This window comes from Podarcis gaigeae, assembly GCF_964106915.1.
Source record: "Podarcis gaigeae genome assembly, chromosome: 3".
Taxonomy (NCBI): Eukaryota; Metazoa; Chordata; class Lepidosauria; order Squamata; family Lacertidae; genus Podarcis; species Podarcis gaigeae.
Window position 1 is genome coordinate 58640842 of NC_139680.1, and position 22543 is coordinate 58663384.

Here is a 22543-nt window from a genome sequence, read left to right on the forward strand (position 1 = left end):
AAAGTTCCAGTCCTTGGATTTTGCTGTGTTGAGCTGCTGTTTTTTAATAGCTCTTTGTCCGATATCTATCCAAAGCAGCACTGAACAGCCTTTGGCCTTTCAGATCATATTGTTGGATTCCAACTCTCATTAGCCCCTATTAGCATGGCCATTGATCAATGACATAGCACAGCTACATGTGGAGGGCCACATATTTCCTACCCTTGATCCAAGGGAAGCAAAAGTGACCATAGTGTTAGCAATTCCATCAACAAAATACGAACATGTCCCCATGAGTTCTGAAAGGAGTGAAGGTGTTTTAAGTAAAAATAGTTAACTCCTGATTTAACTCCAGCATTTTGCCTTTATGGCGGAAGAGGCTCAGCACACCATACAGATTAACATTCATAGTATTTTCAACACTGGGCTCCCGCAAAATGAAACCATACATTGTTAGTTACTCTAAAGCTCTCATATATAATACAATATCTAGGCATTTTCAAGACTTTTCCATGTATTTTATAATATATTACACCTTTGAAATGAGATGAACCAAAACTGTTTCCATCTAAGAATCAAGCATTTTTCTCCTCAAATATTTAGAACACAATCTCTTGCAAACCTATGAGAAAATATATCACTCCTGCAATTCAAAATCTTGCAATGTATCCTTATTTTTGCATATCAAAATGCAAACTGATCAGTAAGTTGTTTCTTTAGATGCTCTCAGACTTGCACATACACTGTCCAACGTGCATTGTTACTTCCAACACTTACTGAACAGTAAAAATAAATAAAAAATAATCATGATGCATTAACAACATTTCTCAAGTGTTTGAGAAAAAACTACTTACGCAAGTAAAAGGAAACGAAAAAATTATTGACAGGAAACAAGAGAACAGTATACTGATCATACAGCACTATGCTGACAACTGTCTGATGCTGCAGTTTAGATAACACATGAAGAGTCAAAAGGTTGAATTGCAAACCCAGTGCTTTGTTTCCTGAAGCAACATGCTTTATCCTTGCATTCAGAGTCTATCTGCTTCACAGCCATGGGGAGGGATTAAAATTACACTCTCCATTTATCACAATGGTACATACAGAATGGGAAAGGATCATGCAAAAACTTGTAGTATAGCATATATACCTACTAGATTTGGAGTTGAGAGACCAAAGTTCAGGTTCCCTACACAAACATGACACACACTGGGTGACATTAGTCTACTCACTCTCAACCAGGTGGTGGTTGTTTTTTTAAGCTACCTAAAACAGTGTTCAGTGGAACTTGCTCCAGAATAAGTCTGAATAGGGCTGCAGCCTAAGTTACAACAAGTACACTCTTAGCAGAACCCCCCCCCCCTTTCTGAAGAGAACACATGTTAAATAAAATTACTGTACTAAGGTGATTTAAATGTTATCATAATCTACTGAAACTATGTAGGAAAATCCTATTTTATTACATTTACATCACATTTACTCTGCTACAAACAACTTCAAGAAAGCACAGAACCTGAATACCAATATTCATTACTACTTGCTATTCTAGAAATCTAAAAAAAACCCCACCAAAAACTTCTAAACTGCCACTTGACTTAACTGCAAAAGACAAGGAGTGCTGAGAAAGTAAGGGTTGGGTGAGAATTCATTTAATAATGATTTTTCTTTCAAGCTGCTTCTTATACATATCAGGAGGTACACACAAATCTCTTATAGCATTCATTCACTACTAATTTATAAAGAAAATATTAAAGCAATTCCAAACAGTTATATATAAAACTGCTACATATATAACTTTACATGGTATGTAAGTTGCAGGACAATTTTATACATACCCCAATTTCCAGCAAAACCAACTAATGCCTGCACCACTAGGAGGTCTGATCCAGCTAAGCAACTTGAAGTCTTAAAGTGAGGACCATTTAGTACAGATTAACTAAAATTGATTGCAATTGGTGGGCATCTACCCCCAAAGTAGATCCTGAAAAACTGAAATCAGTCTGCTAGTGTGAGGCACTCTAAAAGTAATGACTTTACTAATGCTGTATTAGCCAAAACACAAAGAAAAAAGGCTACCCCCGCATAAACAGCAAAGTGATTTTAATACTGCTCCCTAAGCATAAAGCTTTCAAATAGGAAGATAGCAGTATTGAAGTCTACAAAACATAAACCACTTTAAACATTACCTGGAGCACATGAAAACAATAAAGGTAAAAAATCACAAGCACAGAAGCTTTTTTCTCTTCCCAAAGCTCATGAGAAATATCCAGAAAGACAATAATAACACCAAGTCATGCAAGAATATGAAGTGGCTTTTATTAAAAGGATTTATTTAAGGGTAAAACAACCTATTGTGACTAAATTTCCACAGTACCAAAACAGAAAACAATGGGTGTGCCACATTTTTTAACTATAAGAGAAGCATTTTTTAATATTCCATATGCACACTTTGAGACTTCCTAACAAACTTATATACTGTAGACTCAGATTGTATATTCATCAGTCATTTTAACCAATTTAAATCAGTTTTACTATTTTTTCCTCAAAGCAGCAAAACAGAAAAAATGCCAAAGGATCCTTTCATTCTACTCAGTATCTAACGCAAAATATCTGCAGAGAAAAAATAACTCATTTCTATTAAATAACGTATTTTCAACACTGAAACATGAGTTTTTCCCAATTAAATAGCAAAGCAGCATTTTCACTTGAAACAGTAATCCAAATGGTACAGAGTCATCGAATCACAGAGTTGGAATGAACCCAATGCAATGCAAGAATAACAGCTAAACAATCCCCAAGAGATGACCATCCAGCTGTTTAAAAACTTCCCGCTTCCAAGGCAGTATGTTCCACTATCAAACAGCTCTTACTGTCAGAAGTTTCCTAATGTTTAGTAAGAAACTCCTTTCTTGTAATTTGAATCCATTGGTTTGGGTGCTACGCTCTGGAGCAGCAGAAAACAAGCCTTCTCCATTTTACATGTGAAAGCACTTCAGATATTTGAAGACTGATAACCTAGCAGTTCGAAAGCACGTCAAAGTGCAAGTAGATAAATAGGTACCGCTCCGGTGGGAAGGTAAACGGCGTTTCCGTGCGTTGCTCTGGTTTTGCCAGAAGCAGCTTAGTCATGCTGGCCACATGACCTGGAAAAACTGTCTGCAGACAAACGCTGGCTCCCTCGGCCAGTAAAGCGAGATGAAAACCACAACCCCAGAGTCGTTCGCGACTGGACCTAACTGTCATGGGTCCTTTACCTTTAACATATAACCTCTACCTTCTCTTCCCCAAGCTAAGCCCACCCAGCTCCCTCAACTGTTCCTCATAAAACTTGGTTTCCAGACCCTTAATCATCTTGGTTGCCCTCTTCTGCACACATTCTAGCTTGTTGATATCCTTTTTAAGCTGTGGTGCTCAGAGCTGGACACAGTACTCCAGGTGGGGTCCAACCAAGGCAGATTAGATTGGTACTATTACTTTCCTGGATATGGGCACTGCGCTTTTGCTGCTGCATCCTAGAATTGAATTAGCCTCTTTTCTTTTCTTTTCTTTTCTTTTTTCCTTTTTTCCTTTTTTTCTTTTTTTTTTTTTTTTTTTTTTTTTTTTTTTGCTGCTGCATAACACTGTAGCCTCATGTTAGGCTTATGGTCTACTATAATAATAAATTTTATTTATATCCCGCCCTCCCCAGCCGAAGCTGGGCTCAGGGCGGCTAACAACAGTCAAAATAGTTCAACATTCTAAAAACATTCATTATAAAATTAATTAAAATCAAATTAATGGCAACCATCAAGCAAAATTCTGTGTAGGTTACCAGAGGAGGGGGTCAGGCTGCGCCCTGACCAAAGGCCTGGTGGAACAGCTCTGTCTTGCAGGCCCTGCAGAAAGATGACAGGTCCCACAGAGCCCTAGTCTCTTGTGATAGAGCGTTGCACCAGATTGGAGCCGCGGCCGAGAAAGCCCTGGCTCTAGTTGAGGCCAGCCTAACCTCTCTGTGGCCTGGGATCTTTAGGATGAGCCTTAGATCCTTTTCACATGTACTGTGTTAAGCCAGGTGTCTCCTATCCTATATTTGTGCATCTGATTATTCCTGCCTAAGTGCAGAACCTTACGTTTGTCCCAGGAGATATGATTAAGTATTCACTTTAAACAAACTGAAGTACAACAAAGCTACTTAACTGAAAAAAATATATTTATTACAATGTGGGCCTCAAGTAGAAAGATATTTCAAGTCTCTTTGTTTTTTAAGGAGTGGGGGGAACTACATCGCACTGCAGTCTAAATCATTGTCGTTCTGATATTTCTGTGTTCAAATACCACCTGAGCATGTAATGCACAAGAAGCTAATGTTTTAGGCTTCAAAGAAATCACAGCCTAAATTACAGCTAGAAATTTAGTGCCTCTGAAACTGAGCCACTAGGTCACATTCAATTGGTCACATTCCAGAAGCACTACACTGCCACGTATGCAGCATGTCTTATGTTCAATAACTCTTATGGTAAACAGAGTCAGCAGCTGGATAATTTTATAGTAAATTAGATGCTTCATGGCACTTGTTGCCTAGGTAATGTGCTTAAATATAAAGACTGTAAATAGATTTATTTTATTATGCATGGAAACCACGGGTATGTCAGAATTAGACATACTAATAAATGGCTTTTTTAAAAAAAAAAAACCCCTCAATGACCCATAATCCATTAAACACATTGAAACTGTTTCACTTTTAGTAAATGTAGTTGGGGGTTTCTGAATTTGCAAAAGGGCACCGGAACAACTTCAAAAAAGAGAAACAAAAATTGTGCTATGAAAAAAAATGACAAAACTTCCTAGTTTTTCCTGGGATGTGCTGGCTTTAAAATTTGTTTTTGCTCATGGTTTTGCTAAACAAGAGAACGATCTTAATAATTCAGTGACTGACACAGAAATTTACAGAAGCTAAATCTCAAAGTATAGTGAGTGACTCTGGACTCCCCTCTTCCAGGTTATCCACGTGTGAATATGCACACTCTCCCTACTTTGAGGCAATGTCTTTTTTGCTAAAAAAAAAAAAAAGTGTTTAGGGGTACAGTGGTACCTCGGGTTAAGTACTTAATTCGTTCCAGAGGTGTGTTCTTAACCTGAAACTGTTCTTAACCTGAAGCACCACTTTAGCTAATGGGGCCTCCTGCTGCCACTGCGCTGCCAGAGCATGATTTCTGTTCTCATTCTGAAGCACAATTCTTAACCTGAAGCACTATTTCTGGGTTAGCGGAGTCTGTTACCTGAAGAGCATGTTACCTGAAGACTATGTTACCCAAGGTACCATTCTACTCTCATTTTCCTACTCATATTGAAATGCTGCCCTTTAATGAGGCCAAACTTAGATTCACAAAATGTTTAGGGGTATGCGGACCCCTAGAAAAAAAGCAATGCTTTGAGGTATGTACAAAGCACAGAACTTGGGGAAAGGGGGAGTAGTAACGTTTATGGTGGTTCATTTGTGACCTAGCAGTCCCATTTGTTTATTTACGTACTTCTTGGCCCACATTTTTACATTAAACATATCTGAAGATGTTTACCATAGAACTCTAATACCATAGAAGTTAGTTCAAAGTCACAATCAGATACTCAATTTCCTTTCTATGATATATAAAGGTAAAGGTAAAGGTACCCCTGCCCGTACGGGCCAGTCTTGACAGACTCTGGGGTTGTGCGCCCATCTCACTCAAGAGGCCAGGGGCCAGCGCTGTCCGGAGACACTTCCGGGTCACGTGGCCAGCGTGACATCGCTGCTCTGGCGAGCCAGAGCCGCACACGGAAACGCCGTTTACCTTCCCGCTGGTAAGCGGTCCCTATTTATCTACTTGCACCCGGAGGTGCTTTCAAACTGCTAGGTTGGCAGGCGCTGGGACCGAGCAGCAGGAGCGCACCCCGCCGCAGGGATTCGAACCGCCGACCTTTCGATCGGCAAGTCCTAGGCGCTGAGGCTTTAACCCACAGCGCCACCTGCGTCCCCTTCTATGATATATATTAACACACAATTTATCATTAGCACATGGGCGCACACACACACATGTACTACTCTTATGAATGCAGTCAATAACTTTTAAAATAATTAGGGACATAATTGTAAAACTGTCATTCTCTGAACTACACATCCCTTTTTCTATTCCACATATTCTCTGGTCACACTAGTTTTGCAGGTTTCTACAGTGCTCCAAGATATACCTGAAAAAAGGGAAAACAACTCCTAGCAATGTGAACAGCAATGCTGCAATGCATGTGTACATTTTGGTACGACTGTCATGACCACCCACTGAATAATGCCCCTGACAATTAACAACTTTTCCAGACCCACCCAAAGCAATTTTGGAAATGTTTATGCTAAGACTTCGACCTTTTTTCCAGTGCATAACAATTCATTCCAGAAGATATTACCTACACTGATCAAACTCAAAAACTGCAAAGTGAAAACACACAGATGAACAAGACCAAGCATATGAAAAATGTTGGTCAGAAATTAAGAGAGACTTAGACAGTTGGACAAAATTGAAACTTTCTTTGTTAGGCCGAATTGCTGCTATCAAGATGAATGTATTGCCAAAAATGTTGTTTCTGTTCCAAACACTACAGATTGTGGACAAGACAGAGTGCTTCCGGAAGTGGCAGAAAGACATCTCTAAGTTCGTCTGGCAGGGCAAAAAGCCCAGAATTAAGTTTAAGATATTAACTGATGCGAAAGAAAGAGGAGGCTTTGCCCTGCCAGACCTAAAGTTGTACTATGAGGCCGCAGCTTTCTGCTGGCTAAAAGATTGGCTACTTCTCGACGACACTGATGTACTGGATCTGGAAGGTTTTAACAATGCTTTTGGTTGGCATGCATACTTATGGTATGACAAGGTTAAGATCAATAAGGCCTTTAAGAACCATATTGTCAGAAAATCAGTGTTTAATGTCTGGACAAAATCTAAAGACTTATTGGAAAACAAAACTCCAAGGTGGCTTTCACCTCTGGAAGCTAAGGCCCGAAAAAGACCCAATATGGAGGCCAAATGGCCAAAATATTGGGAAATATTAGAAAAAGATGGAGACAATTGGAAATTGCAGAGTTTGGAGAAAATGAAGGATAAAGTGCGAGACTGGTTACACTACACTCAGATTAAAGAAGTCTTTAAAAATGACAAAAAGTTAGGGTTCCAGGTGGAGAAATCGAAATTGGAAACAGAACTGTTAGAACCTAAGACTAAGGTACTTTCAAGAATGTATAACTTGCTGTTAAAATGGAATACACAAGATGAAATGGTTAAATCGGCTATGATAAAGTGGGCACAGGATATTGGGTATAATATCATGTTTGAGGACTGGGAAAGGTTGTGGACCACTGGGTTGAACTTCACTGCATGTAATGCTTTGAAGGAAAATGTAATGAAAATGATATATAGATGGTACATGACCCCAGTCAAACTTGCCAAAATATACCATTTGTCTGATAACAAATGCTGGAAATGTAAAGGAAATGAAGGAACATTCTTTCACCTCTGGTGGACGTGCCCTAGAGTGAAGGCCTTCTGGGAAATGATATATAATGAGTTGAAAAAGGTATTTAAGTATACCTTCCCTAAGAAACCAGAGGCCTTCCTCTTGGGTATTGTCGGCCAGAGGGTGATAAAGAAGGACAGAACTTTTTTCCTGTATGCAACAACAGCAGCAAGGATACTCATCGCCAAGCATTGGAAAACTCAAGATCTACGCACACTGGAAGAATGGCAGATGCAACTGATAGACTATATGGAACTGGCCGAGATGACCGGCAGAATCCGAGACCTGGGAGAAGAGAGGGTTGAAGAAGACTGGAAGAAATTCAAGATTTATCTACAAAAATACTGTAATTTGGTTGAATGTTAAGAAGGATGCTAGATCATAAATAACTGAGCACCACTAAATTAGATGGAATTAGGACGATAAGTGAGACTGAGGAAAATATAAACCTTTTGGAGAATCATTAGATTATATTCAAATGAACGGGAAGTAAGATTGTAAACAAGATGATAAATTGCTGGCAAAAGTTTGTAATGATGCAAGTGGGAGCGGGAAACGCGAGGGAGTCCAAAGAAGTTATGAAACTATGTTATGATATATGTTATATTGTTTATTATCTTTGCACTTATATTTAAAATTTTTAATAAATATTTATTAAAAAAAAGATGAACAAGACCAAGCAAAGGCAAATATAGTTTATTCTGTACTTTTTTAATGTGTGAGCAGTAAGAACATGGACACAAAACAACTACTATTACCCAGAAATGCATGGTGACTAATGATCAATAGATCTAGGCCAGGCCAATGCCTGGATGGATGACCAGATGGGAACAACATGTAAGGTGCCTTGTGTTCCATGACAGAAGGGAGGTGGTATACAAGTGTAAATGAAATGAAATGAAAAAGCTAAAATAATATGATATGGCACAGTAACTGAAGTGTGGTATTGCTGACACTAGGAAGCTAGGGAAACAGGCTATCTCCTATCAAACCTTATCTATATTGATTTATAAGAGAACTTAATTTTTCAAGATCAGAAAATGTAGCTTAATTTCTGGCAGGGAAAGCCAATGTTGTATCTTCAGGTTTGTGCCTTACAACACCCTTCATCCATGAGCATGGGAATGCTGGCTGGGAATGGTGGAAGCTGTAGTACAAAATTATTTGGAGAGCCTGATTTATGGTATCCACCTTTAAACACATAATGCCTATATGCAGAGATATTCACCCAAAAAACATTCTACTAGGCACCCACAACAGAAACTTCAGGCACTTATAAGCAAGAGTGACTATTCCACAGAGCATGAACCAGCAGATAAATGTGGGGTAGAAAACTGTGATGGAAAGGGGTGGGACACTAGTTCTGTCCATGGTTCTCAGAAGCCCACCTTCTGAAATGAAATACCATTCGCTCCTCCTGGGCAGAAGCTTCATCTCTTAACTGCAGTGCACTTTGCCCACAGAAATTCTTTAAGATCATCTTTTCTACAGTCCCCTCTCACAGCCCGCCCAACTCCTTCCATGGAGTTGACCGGAATAGCAGACTTCATATGCCTGTCAAATATCTAAAGCACCAGCATTGTGATTCTGGCAGTCATCTCTATCCCACTTCTCACCTCCTAGAGGGAAATGAGTGTTAGTCACCTCCAGCATCCTTGTCTAAGTCCCTCCTTCCTTAGTCTAGCTGTTAATCATTATCACCACAATCAAATTGCATAAAAAGTGATATTATGACCACATACTTTCTTCCTTGCCTTCCTACCAACTTCAGAGGTTACCCAGGGCAAAGCTGACCATAAGAATAAGTTTTGCTATGTTAGGTTTTCCTAATACAGTATAGGATTAAATACAAAAATAATATTTAGTGTTTTCCTTTTGATTTCACCTACTTACGGTTCCTCTTCCAGCTTTTAATAAACACACTGCTCAATTTGATTTCTGTACTGCTTCCCAAACACACCCAAAGGCTGTTAGTTACACACACACACACACACACACACACACACACCATTGCTTGAACCACTTGAGCTACACTACTGGGCTAAACTGCATGAGAAACTAGGAGAGGGATCAAATAGAAATGTCAAGCAGCAGACTTTAACTAGCAGTCTCCTACTCCCAGTAGACTTCATAAGTCAGTGGGAATCACTCAGCTTCTGATCTAGGTAATAAGCAAGTGATGGCAAGAAAGAGAAGTAACAGTGCACTCCTTGCCAGTAGGTTACATTCATTTTCCCACCATCCTCTCTAGAAGGTGGCACTAGCCTCTTTAGAACTGCCACACTTTCGTTGTCAAGCTCCAAACAAAGCTTCTTACTTACAGATCATACTATCCAGATCACCAGCAAAGCTACAAGTTTAACAAATCCACATGCAACTCTTATCTCAAACTCTTTATCCAAAATTACCCCTCACATGTTGGAGCATCCTAGCCTCAAAGACCTAACAAAACAAAATGTCAAAATCACATCCATATTTTTTAGCTTATCATGACCAATATTTTTTAAAAAGAGAATATGGCTATGCTATGCTAGGCAGACACTTAAGACAAGTGGAAATGAATTATTTCCATAGTTGCCAAATCATATTCTAAAAAGCACATGGGCACTTGAGTTATGGTGAGCAGAAGTTAATAGTATTTTATAAACAGCCTTTTAGCATTTCCAATTTGTGGGAGATGAAGTGGACTTCTTCCTCAAATGTACAACAGAGAAAACTTTACCACTCCACCTCTAGAATTAGATGGAAACTTACTATTGCTGAATGGAATGGTACTGTTTACATGAACAAGTATTGTCACAGCCCTATTGTAAAAGCCCTATTCTTTTGGATTTGTCATAGTGGGCCAACACAATATGTGTATGTGTATATTGAGGAATACCAAATTTAGCCATCCAGCAATCTTAAAACTGAAGGAGGTGTGAGGAGTGTTTCTACCATATAAAGATAATACTTGAGGGGGGCATACACCCTAACTCCACCCTATTTTGCTTCAAGTGATCAATGAACATACTCAGCACACCTTAAAATTAGAGCATGCTGTCTTTAGAACAGCTTTGAGTAACCATGACGTTTGTGGTGTTTTCAAAAGGGAATAGGGGTAAACGGGCTTCAATGCAAGCATGTCAAAAGATCATTTTGGGGGGCCTAATCTGGCCGGCAGGTCAGTTTAATCCAGCCCCTGTGGCAGTTTATTTCCTGGGGTAAAAAACTTAACAACTTCAACCCTAATAAAAGCTCAACCACTTGGTTGGCCATCAAATCTGGCCCTCTTTGAAAAAAGTTTGGACACCACTGCTTTAATGCAACCCATTTGCAACCTACCACATTCTAATCTAATCAAGTCTGCATAATACCTCCTGCGTCCATTTTAAGCTTTTTCATTATGTCCACTTTCCCCACCCCACTCGCTACTTCGCTTCGCATCCCATTTGCTCTGAATAACCTTTCTCGGTATACCAAAATCAGTACGCTGTGACTTTTTAGTTGGTGCCGATAAAGCTATCACCCACCGGCAAGAGCTTTAGTTCTTCCCACTAAATGGGCCAGGGCTCCCCGCCCACCAATCACCGCAAACACGGGAGACGAGGCTACACATAAACACATCGCGTTACGACGCAGGTCACAACAGTCCCGGCGGCCTGCAGGGGGCTTCCAGGACAGCGAATACGTCGGGACTCTTGGCCAGGAATCGGCATCCCAGAGCCTGGCGCTCATTCCCGCCCCCACGCGGATCACATTCCCGCGTCGTGGCGCGCGTGGGAGGGGATGTAAACGAGGGAAATTTGAACAAAAGGTGGAGACTGACGGCTTCCCGGGGGAGGGGGGCGGCTCAGCTGAACCCTCGGCAGGAAGGAGGAGAAAGCCGCTGCTGGGATTAAAAACCTGCGGAGGGAAAGAGGGCTTCCCTCTCCCGCCCCGCACACACCCAAACCCCGCTAGGCAGGATGTCACACGCTGCACACACCCCAAGCTTTGGAGAGGGGCAGGAACACGCGGTGCAGCGCCGTTTCCCTGCTTTGCTTTTGCATCCTCCTCCCTCCTCAGCGCCACAGTCCCTTCCCCTCGCGCTGAGGGAGGGCAGCGGATTTCCCGAGAAGGAAGGCGGCAGCTGCAGCCCCAGCGGACGTGCATCTTCGCCTCAGAGCTGCTCTTCCCCCCACCCGCGCTATCGTCGTCGTCTTCGCCGCCGCCTCTCCTCCCTACCGGGGCTGCAGGCAGAGGAGGCTTGAAACCCCCTCCCCCCAAAGAAATCCCCCCCACCTACTCCAACCGCGAGGCGACTCCAGCTGGAGCCCCACATCACCAGGGGCTGAGAGGAGGCGGCGGAGCGGGAAGAGCAGGAACCCGGGCCGTCGTAGCCGCCTCCCTGCCGGCCGCCCCTCGGGGAGTAACTCCGCCGGAACTGAAAGCCAAACGGCGGCCGGGAGAAGGGCGGCTCGGGGTGGGGGGCAGAGCAAAAGCCAGGCCGAGTGTCTATGAGGAGAAAACGGGGGAAAGGGGACCCGGCTCCGTCAAGAGAGCGGCTGCTGCGCTTCGCCTACTTCCCCCTCAGGCTCACTCCGCGTCCCTTTCGCTCGCTCGCAGCCGTGGAGAGGAAGGGAAGCGGCGGCGGCTCCCCAGCGCCGCCTCACTCACTCTCGGTTACGACAGCGAAGCCCGCCAAAAACAACCCAGCGCTGCTACGTCCCGCACCAACTTTGCCGGCGGCGCCTGTAGGGCTTTCCTACCTCCTCGGCGGGCTTCCTCCTCCTCCTGCCTCTCGCTTCCCCGTCTGGCCGCTGCGCCACCGCCTCCCTCAGCCTCATTCGAAATTGAAATTCCCTGGCCAAGGCCGTCAGCGCGGCTCCAGCCCCCTCCCCGCGTCCCGGCCTCCGCCAGCAGCCCCGCCCCCGGTTTTGACCCTCGGCCAATCGCAGGCTCCAGAACGACGGCCAGCCCCACCTATTCCCTCTTGGGTGTTGTGTTTTTCCTCCCCTCTCGCGCTCTGCCCATCAATCGGCAGCCTCTGTTTCTCTTGCTCAGCCACCCTCCCTTCGTCCCGCTCTTTCTAGCCACGCCCACAATGGTCTTCAGGCGGCTTGTAGTTTCGAGCTGGCCCGCCTTCGCGCTCCTTCGCTGTTGCATAGACGAGGCTGGCCCAGGAAGAGAAATGAAATGAAAAGAAAAACTGTGCGCGCTGATATGGGCAGGGATTGGTTTGGTACATGTGAAATCAGTGTGTTTTTAGCGGCGCTAGAAATATGTTTCGTATTAAAGAAAAGCCGCAGACGGAGATTTGGATGGAAGTAAAAGGCTTCTTGTGTCGTTTATGTGATCCATCATGTTACAGGTTAAGGATTTCCTGCTTGCCTGGCATTTTGAAGGAGCTGCCGTTTGTTGACCTGCAGTTTTTATTGTTTTATGATCGCTACTGTTCACTTTTTGGTTCTGGTGTTTTGCTTTTATTGTGGTTATTGTACATCTCTCTGAGGTCTGTTTGCTGGACTTACTTTTATGTAAGCCTGCTATCTTATACATGTGCTCCCGCTGCTCGGTCCCAGCGTCTGCCAACCTAGCAGTTCGAAAGCACCTCCGGGTGCAAGTAGATAAATAGGGACCGCTTACCAGCGGGAAGGTAAACGGCGTTTCCGTGTGCGGCTCTGGCTCGCCAGATGCAGCTTTGTCACGCTGGCCACGTGACCCGGAAGTGTCTCCGGACAGCGCTGGCCCCTGGCCTCTTAAGTGAGATGGGCGCACAACCCCAGAGTCTGTCAAGAATGGCCCGTACGGGCAGGGGTACCTTTACCTTTAAATTTAGTAGAGCTGCTGAGTGAACAGCAGTGCCTAGGATTTCAGGCTGGAATCCAGTCCTAGATGAGGACAAACAATCAGCGGTGCTGTGGTTGAGCAGGGGATGTTTAAGATTCTACTTTATTAGAGTGTTGTTTTATATAACATTAGCAGCCCAAACATTCAGTGGTGCCACAGGTTAAAACAAATTCATCATGCAAGTCATCACGTATTCACATCAATCCAAAAGATGGAGGGATAGCTTCATTGGTGACCTCCAGAATCCGAACCAGGAGGTCAGGGAATAATGAAATACAATTTAATATTAACTGTTTTTAAGCACTACATTCTATACAAAGGTGATGATATTTCAGACAGCCCCAGCCTTCCAATTCACAGTCTAAATCAGATGAGTGTTATGGGAAAGGGAAAGGAGATTAAAAACAGGATGTGATATGCTGAGTCCAAAAGAGCAGATATCAGCTAGGAAAAGCTTGAGAAAAGTTCTATCTAGGAAGCAGGAATGCAGCTTTTAACAATTCTTGGTCCTCTGGACTCACTATCACCAGGTTGCTTTCCCTTCACTTTTGCAGTCACAGAGCACTTTATAGCTGTAGAATTCACACTGCAGACAGTGGAAGCTCCAAGAACAGTTTATCCTCTGGCTGATAATCAGGAACAGGTTATCTTTCCCCATGTTTCTGTGTAATTTCAAGAGAATTGACCCTCATGGAAACTTGCTTGTATTTCACTTTGTCTTTACCCAGTCCATGAAATATAACCATACTTTACCCTGACCGTTAAGTCCAGTCGCGGACGACTGGGGTTGTGGCGCTCATCTCACTTTACTGGCCGTGGGAGCCAGCGCTTGTCCGCAGACAGTTTTGCCGGGTCATGTGGCCAGCATGACTAAGCCGCTTCTGGCGAAACCAGAGCAGCGCACGGAAACGCCGTTTACCTTTCCGCCGGAACAGTACCTATTTATCTACTTGCACTTTGATGTGCTTTCAAACTTTTTGTCAGCAAACACCTTTGCTGAACCGAGTTAATGTTTTAGCTGTAACTATAAATTAGGGCACACTGCTTAATGCCAATTTACTTCTCTGAGATTATAACCTCAGCAAAACATGAAAACTGAGCTTATCTTTTTCACCTGAGGCAATATTTTGTTCTGTCGTCATTTTACTAATGGGCAGGCTGATCCTAGGAAAAAGACAGCTGGGCTAATAGGATGCTCATGCTATTGGTTCCTGAAGGGGACTGTCAGTAGCCTAAAGGAACTGTTTGAGCAGCACTGTCCCTTTTAAGGAAATGCAGAAGATTCAGAAGATAAAGTATTTATTCACATAGCACATAGTTAAACTATGAAACCTGCTCCCACAGGAGGCAGTGATGACCACCAACTTGGATGGCTTTAAAAAAGAGGATTGGAAAAATGAGTGGAGGATTAGGCTATCAATGGTTGCTAGCCATGCTGGATATGCTATGCCTTCATGGCTGGAGGCAGGTGCATTCCAAGGAATAGCCCATATTATTGCCCAATGAGTGTAGGGTCTCCAGTGGCCAAGGAGATCAACAAATGATGCCTATAGATACAAACTCTGGAGCATCACCCAGACAGGGGCTCCAGTCTTCTGGGAGATAAAGCAGAAGAAACCTATTAGCAGCCCCTGTTTGCCAGGGAAATGTCAGATCCAGAATGGGAAGAAAGGACTGCAGTTCTACTCGCAAGAAGTGCCAAAAGAACATAAGAAGAGCCCTAGTGGATCTGACTACATGCACATGTGGTGACCAGCCATGAGAAGCCCACAAGCAGAGCCCTGAGTGCAACAACCTTCTGTTTCATCTTACCTGTGGCTGGTGGGATATCATGGTGTACCCTCCAAAGCTACATGTCATTTCTCACAGTTGGCCTTGAAACTGAATCAAGTGCTGTGCTCTGCACATTAATCCTACTTTGAGCACAACTGTGTCTTGAATTGAAGAAGAGTCAAGTGATTGCTTCTGAATGGGCTGCCTACAGTAATACTTGGCACAGTTTGCACTTGTGGTTGTGTCAACACAGCCTATGTGTTTTGTCTCCACATTTCTGTTTTCCCCAGAGCTTGAAGAAGCTCGGGAAAAATGGCAGGAATGTTCTACAGCTCTGGCCCTGATTGTCTCCAGAAGCAGCAGAAGCAGCTCTTTCTCCTTCAGCGATCATGAACTTTTGAAGGTATGAAAGGAGAAAAGTCCCACCCTGATCTTTTCCTCTTATAGCTGCTTTGCTGCGCTGCGCTGCTGCAGCTGCTGATGTTTTTAACAGCATCAGCCTGAGCAAGTTTAATTGGCGTAGGGTTATAAACAACTGGAGCTGGGGGACCCTTCTTTCAATTAAATCTTCCAAGCATAGTGACAAAAGCAAAATGTTTTTCCTGGATTAGGCAAGGCCAGAAAGAAAAGGAAGCATCTTTATAATTCTCTTCCCTCTCTTTCCTCAACCAACTGTCCTCCTTAACAGTGTGCAAAGAGTCTTGGGCTTCAGCTGTGCCTTCTACATCTAATAGCCGATTTTTATTCCCTTTCCTTGTGTTTTTTAGGCTGTTTGGCTAGGCTGCGACTGTGACCCCTGGCTTATGTAAAGGGAAAAAAGAACCACAGCAGAAAAGTAAACAGTCTAGCTGTCAGCGTTGTTGGTTTAAATGACAATGCTGTCTCCATTCTCTTCCACGGGTCTCATTTCTGCTTCAAAAATGAGGAATTTATGAGCTGTAAAGGGAGTTTCTGGTGAATGCTCTTTTCTCACAACTCACACCACAAGAAAACATTTAAGCTGTAGCTCTATGAAATTGTTATCTGGACACATTTTGTTTGAATCCAGTGTGACTTTGTTCTTGAGTTTTCAGGGTGGACAAAATGGGAATAATAATTCCAAATGTCCTTGAGCTATGAAATTCTATTATTTTTTGAAACTATTGGGTTTTTAATTGATTTTTTAAAAAATCCAACAGTGATATTCAACTAAATGGAGGATAGACCCACTGAAATTAATGAATATCACTAACTTAGATTCATTAATTTCAATAGGTATACTATGAGTAAGACTTTGTTGAATACAGCCCTATATTTATACCTCTGGGTTTTGTTTTAAATGTTCTTAAGCAGCTGGATTGTAAATCTGTGCTTTATCCTTCGCTAACCTAGTACCCTCCCAACGTTTTGGACTACCAATTCCCGTCAGCTTCCATCCAGCAACAACCTATTTAATGGTTCCGAAAATTGGTAGGGCAAGCTGTCTGCTAACACAGCGAAAGGTGTGCTTTCCTTTCATAAGATCCGATTCCTTATTTTGTTTCTTATACTAGGTCAAGCAACCTCTGCCTGGGCTTAGATAGGCATTGGCATCAGAGAACCGATGCCCTCCATTAACCAACCATACAGGCTGGAGATATGAAGGGTGAGCAGACAAGTACTATTTTACCAGACGAATGCAAGAGCCTCAGTGTGTCTTTTCCCAGGTCCGCCAGTTGTTCTGTGGGGTTCATCAGGAATTGGGGTGAAGTTCCCTCCAGTTCCAGTGGGAGTTTTATTTCTTTTTCAGCCCAATAGCTGGGTGAGGGGGATGGGATTTTCATCTGGATCATAATCCCTCTCTGTGTGCTGGCAATCCACACCCACTTTTAAATAAATAAATGCAGCTGCAGTTGCATGCTACACGTTTAGCATTACAGACATTTTGGCCCTCCGTCTCCTTTTGAGCATCCACATCTCTTGCTAGGCCATGGTGACCTGTACTCTTGCTCCCTGGGCTTCACCAGCTTGGGGCTGACAGCCCATCAACTATAACTGAGCAAGGTGAATTACTTCTTGATATGGAGTCCAGCCCAGCCGTTCCCATGGCTCCCAGCTACAATTTGCCTCTGTTGTCATATACAGTTCTACCTCAGTCGTGCAACCTACTCTTCCGTTTTTCTCTCAGGCCTCGGAAAACTTTTGGGCAACCCTGGGTCAAATGTAACTGTCTTTATGGGACTCCTTCCCGTTTCCACACAGCTAATTATTATTAATAGCTGTACTTATATTATGACAGCAACAAATGAGCATTTGCAGCTATTAAGCGTTGCTCATGGCAGTGTTGGATGCCAGTAAATTGTGCACGAGAAGTTCAAGGTGCTGTTTTGACTTGTAAAGCCTGTGTAAGTGGTTTTTAAAACGGGTCATATGATACAGTGCTTTCTCCCAGCAAAGCTTAAAAGAGCCGATTTGTGGAGAGAGGGTTTTTTCTTAAAAGAGAAACAGATGGCAGGGTATCTTGATGTTAGAAATTCCATCCTATTCTTACCCATGTATTGAAGTCCAAGTTGTTAACCGTCATAATATTCCACAGGATTGGAGGGAGCGTATGGAAATCACAGGCATTTTAAAAGGGGGAAAAGTTCCATTTTTGTCCTGTTTTAAGAGTTTGCTTTTTTTTCTTTTACAGACACCCAGAATAGTCACCAAATCAAATTGCAATAAAATGGTGGACCACAACTTAAAGCAGTTCTGTCAACAAGGCTCATAAAACAATACCACAAAATAAAAATTAACAATGAAATACTGTAGTTTTCCTTGTATTGGATGAAGTTTTTTGAAACAAAAATCATGTCAAAAAACTGGAGTCGTCCAATACACGGATAGTGGCATGGGGCGGGGGGAGATGCTGTTGCGCGCAGGGAGTGATCTGCAGGAAGCACTCCCTGGATCATTACCCGTGCACAGCGGTATGGGGGGAGAGACTCAACAACTTTGGGCCATCTCCTCTCATTTTCTTAAAATTGAGTCCCCCAAAACGGGGGGGGGGGGTGGTCTAATGGACGGAAAAGTACAGTACTTTACACTATTTGCAGCACCACATTGCCAACCCTGTAGCTCCCTGCAAAGAACATTTTGAAGAGCTTCCAGCTACCATATTAGCTTAACTACTCTTTAAAATCTTCAATAGATGTTGATTTCTCTCCCCCTCTCCATCTGCTGCAAGGTTAGATGAAACAAAGATGGTTTCCCCAAAACCTGCACATTTTGGAGTCGTTTCCCAGAAGTCAATTGTTTGATGCCTGCTTTGTTAAGTTTTAGGCATCACATAAAACCAGTCCTATTTTCCTGAGTTATTGTTATTGCTAGTTAATGTTTGTATGGATATTACTGCTATTACTCATTGCCTTCCGTTAAGAGTTTGAGTGTAATCCTTGACGCCTCCCTTTCCATGGAGGCGCAGGTTACAGCAACAGCCAAGGTGACATTTTTCCACCTTCACCGCATCAAGCAGTTGGTCCCTTACCTTTCCTGCCCCGACCTGGCCACAATGATCCATGCGACGGTCATCTCCAGGCTTGACTACTGTAATTCGCTCTACGCGGGGCTGCCCTTGAAGCTGTCCCAGAAACTCCAGCGGGTGCAGAATGCTGCAGCGAGACTCCTCATGGGGTCCCTGCCATGGGAGCATATTCACCCAGTGCTTTTCAAGCTGCACTGGCTCCCGGTGGAGTACAGGGTCAGATTTAAGGTGCTGCTTTTGACCTTGAAAGCCCTTCACGGCCTAGGACCCTCATACCTACTGGACCGCCTCTCCCGGTATGCCCCACGGAGAGCCTCAAGGTCCATAAATAGCAACACCCTTGTGGTCCCGGGCCCTAAGGAAGTTAGATTGGCTTCAACCAGAGCCAGGGCCTTTTTAACTCTGGCTCCGGTCTGGTGGAACGCTCTGCCTCACGAGACCAGGGCCCTGCAGGATCTGATTTCTTTCCACAGGGCCTGTAAGACAGAGTTGTTCCACCTGGCCTTTGACTTGGAGCCAATTTGATTCCCTCCCTCTCTTTCTTTTTTCTTTTCCTTCTCCTTCTGCGATGAGGCTACATTTTAATATTTTAATGTTTCAGTATTTTAATGTTGTATTTTTTAATTTTGTTTTTAAGTTGTAATCATTTAACTTGTTTTTATTATTGCTTGTAAGCCGCTCTGAGCCCAGCCTTGGCTGGGGAGGGCAGGGTATAAATAAAAATTATTATTATTGTTATTATTATTATTATTATTACTCCTTTTATTCTTGTTGGTTCTTTATTGCTGCTTTACGGCAGCAAGGTTTTGTTATCTAATTTGATAGCTGTTAATGTTCAAAGCTTTTATTGAAAGGGTGTATTCTGAAAGTTGGGGTTTAGGTCTGAAGTTTCAATATTTTCGTACCCAGGACTCAAATTGACCCCAAACATGCATCTGGGGACCCGTTTCTTAATTTCTTACCATATATTTATATGTGGTTGTCCCACTTGAAGACCCAATGCTTTAGGGTTGCTGCTTTACAAAAACAAATACCTTTTACCATGCTTTCTTACCTTTTTTACAGCAAATGATTTGAAATTGTTGTGTGAAATACACCACAGTCCTGCAAGTATTTTTTTCCTAACATAAGAGCTGTATGTACTTATTATATGTACTTATAACACTCAACAAGATAGCTCAGTTGGTAGAGCATGAGACTCTTAAACTGAAGTTCATGAGTTCGAGCCCCATGTTGGGCAAAGGATTCCTGCTTTGTAAGGGGTTGACCTTCTAGCTCTATTATTCTATGACTATGATCCCTTCTAACTCTTATTATTCTAAGACTATATAATATATAATTATATACAGCGGTACCTGGGATTTTGAACGTCTCCATTGACAAACATTTCGGAACTCAAAAGTCGAAAATCCAGAAGTAAATGCTTCCATTTTTGTACCTCAGAACACATAGCTGTCAAGTGTCCCTTATTTGAAGGGACAGTCCCTTATTCCAGCGCCATGTCCCACTGCTGTCCCTTATTGATGGATGTCCCTTAAATGTTGTCCCTTAAATTTCAAATGAAGCAGCTCCTCTCCCTCCCTCCCTGCCGGCCAGGGAGGAGGGAGGCTCCAACTGTGTTGCTTGGCTGTGTTGCTCACCCAATAAGAAGTCTAAGAACGACTGGGGGGTGGAGCTGGGATGCCTTGTGTGTGGCTACTTAATGCAAGCTGAGGGTTTTTTTTGAATGCTGGACGCCATTTTGTTGCACGTGCTGCTGCAAACTTTGCAGTGCAAAGCCAGGCCGGGGAGCCATCTTAAGTTGAGGCTGCATAGGCCTTGTGGTGCATGTGATTCAGATTCTATTCAGTTGAACCTCTGGTTACAAAGTTGGTTGGACAGTGTTCTCAAAGCTACCAGCATGAGTTTGACCAGACTGCAGGAGGACAGGAAGACTGGAGTGCCTGGAACAGGTGAGGCTGCAGGTCCCTTATTTTGACTTCTGGTCCCTTATTTTCAAGGCTGCTGGTCCCTTATTTTCAAATCTGTAAGTTGACAGCTATGCAGAACAGCTTCCACTGAGTGTTTCTCAATTTTTTCAATTAAATATGCAGGCCACCCTTTGTGCCTCGGTTTTCAAACATTTCAGAACTCAAACCGTCTTCAGGAACGGATTCGGTTCAAAAACCGAGGTACCACTGTATACCATAACTAATGCAGAATCAAAGGTATGTGACACTTCAAGTGCTCTGAGTAAATAGTTACTCATTATAAGCATGGTGAATGGTTGTGCATGACTTCATATGTACTTCATAATAAGTCATGAGATCAGTATGATTTACTCTCAGGTAAGTGTGTAAAGGACTGCAGCCATTTTTCAACTACCGTAATAGTTCAGAATCCAGATCGGCCATTTTTTCCACCGTCCTACAACACACACAAACACTGGTTGTTTTGAAAAGGGTTGTTTATTTGGAAAACCTCTCATTTTCTTTTTTTAAAAAATTCCCCTTCCATTTTGAGCCCCATTATTATTGGATGGAAGCAAAGTATAGGCTATTGTTGAAAACCGTCTCTGTCCCTAACTGTGGAGGGAAAATGAAGAACTCTTGGATTTACACATACACATGGGGGAGGGGGTGGAATCCAACACTGAAGCATCATCACATCACATCATATCCAGACTTTTATTTTAGGGGAAATACTTTGCAGCATTTGAATGTTCATTTCTTCCCTGCATGTACACAGGTCAGGAAGGCTAAGAGTAGTACCATTAACATCATGATTCTATATATGTCTACTCAGATGTGAACCCATTTGAGTTCAATGGGACTTACTCTCAGGTAAGCAAAGAAAGGATTACCTCCTAAGTGTGTGTGTGTGCACACCTAACACATAAAGAGGTTTCCTGATTCTGTAACTGCACATATTATTCTGAGCAGCTTGTATGACGGAAAGTACAGCACAGGCTTAGAAGCTGCTTGTCCTTCGGTGCCTGCATTAACACCATTATCTGCTTCCCAATCGATGTTGCGCACATTAGCTTGGCTTAGGGGTCTGCTTACACTGCTACATATTTAAATAACTTCACTAAATCAGCCTGGAATGACTGGGTCAGTTGCTGTGAAGAACGATGGCTGATATTTTATATGTAAGGCAGCTCGCCTCGCTTTAAGAAGAGAAGTGCAAAACCGGGAGCATATGTCAAACCAGGGGGCTCACAGCTGCTTTTTCTTCAGAGTTAAAGAGGCCACTTTAAGCATGCATTTTTGAAAGCAGGAATTACGTAACATGTAGCTTGGCCCTAAGAACGGGTGAGTGAGCCAAGCGATGATGGCTTCAACATAACATTCAGCAAGAGAGGGAAGTTGAGCTTGCAGTTCACAAAAGGCTGCCTTGCAGTTCCAGCTGCGGCAAGCCAGAGAGACAGAGAGGATGCATGCCACCCCAAAGGCCATGTAACCACTACGAACCGACATGCTGGCTACTTAGGCCAAGGCATTCACAATCATCCTATCCGGCGCTTTGGATTTGCAGATTTTCTAGGAATTGTTTCTTGGCAGCTGCTCTGGGCAGTCGCAGCAGCATTACTGGACTCTAGATATGTCTCAGGTTTTCAGGGACAGGGCAGAGAAGAATATTGTACCAAGCCTTACAGGTTTGCTGGCTGCATCCTCTTAGAGGGGGATGGGAAAGGGCAAACATCATTTGACGAGATCCATTATTCTTGCTCTATTTTGGATTGTAGTCTTGCTTTGCACAATGCTTTTGCACACTCTTCCATCTAGTTTGGTGCCTGAGGAAAATTCTAGCATTCACCATAAAACGGTTACCTGAATACAGTTCCACTGACTCCAGTGTGGTTTTTATTCAAGTTTTCAGGTTTGGCGCTTTGCTATGCAAGTTAGTAAGATGTCATAATAAATAGCGTTATGGAGTCTCAGAGCAAATAGGTGAGACTAGGGTGTAAAAAACCTCCTCGGTTGGTTGTATTTTTAATGC

At 43.0% G+C, this 22543-nt stretch overlaps 1 protein-coding gene and 1 long non-coding RNA gene across 20 annotated transcripts in view; one reads left to right on the plus strand and one right to left on the minus strand.

Annotated features, from left to right (window-relative positions):
- EPB41L2 (erythrocyte membrane protein band 4.1 like 2) overlaps positions 1 to 12545 on the minus strand; it is an 81225-nt gene extending 68680 nt beyond the window's left edge. For 5 of the 19 annotated variants that reach the window (XM_083731103.1, XM_083731095.1, XM_083731094.1 and 2 more), the window contains exon 1: positions 12225 to 12358. Coding sequence is in view for 3 of the 19 variants with exons in the window: in XM_083731108.1 (XP_083587234.1) it covers position 12129 (1 nt within the window). In the remaining 16 variants the exon portion in view is untranslated. Of the gene's footprint in view, positions 1 to 12128; positions 12150 to 12224 lie in introns of those variants that run through there. The other 14 variants (XM_083731097.1, XM_083731110.1, XM_083731105.1 and 11 more) reach the window with 7 other exon arrangements.
- Positions 12546 to 13344: 799 nt separating this feature from the next.
- On the plus strand, positions 13345 to 17815 carry LOC310841062. Its single transcript, XR_014562312.1, has 4 exons — positions 13345 to 13562; positions 15369 to 15481; positions 16611 to 16702; positions 17729 to 17815. It is a non-coding gene; the product is annotated as an uncharacterized lncRNA (long non-coding RNA).
- The last annotated feature ends 4728 nt before the right edge of the window (positions 17816 to 22543 follow it).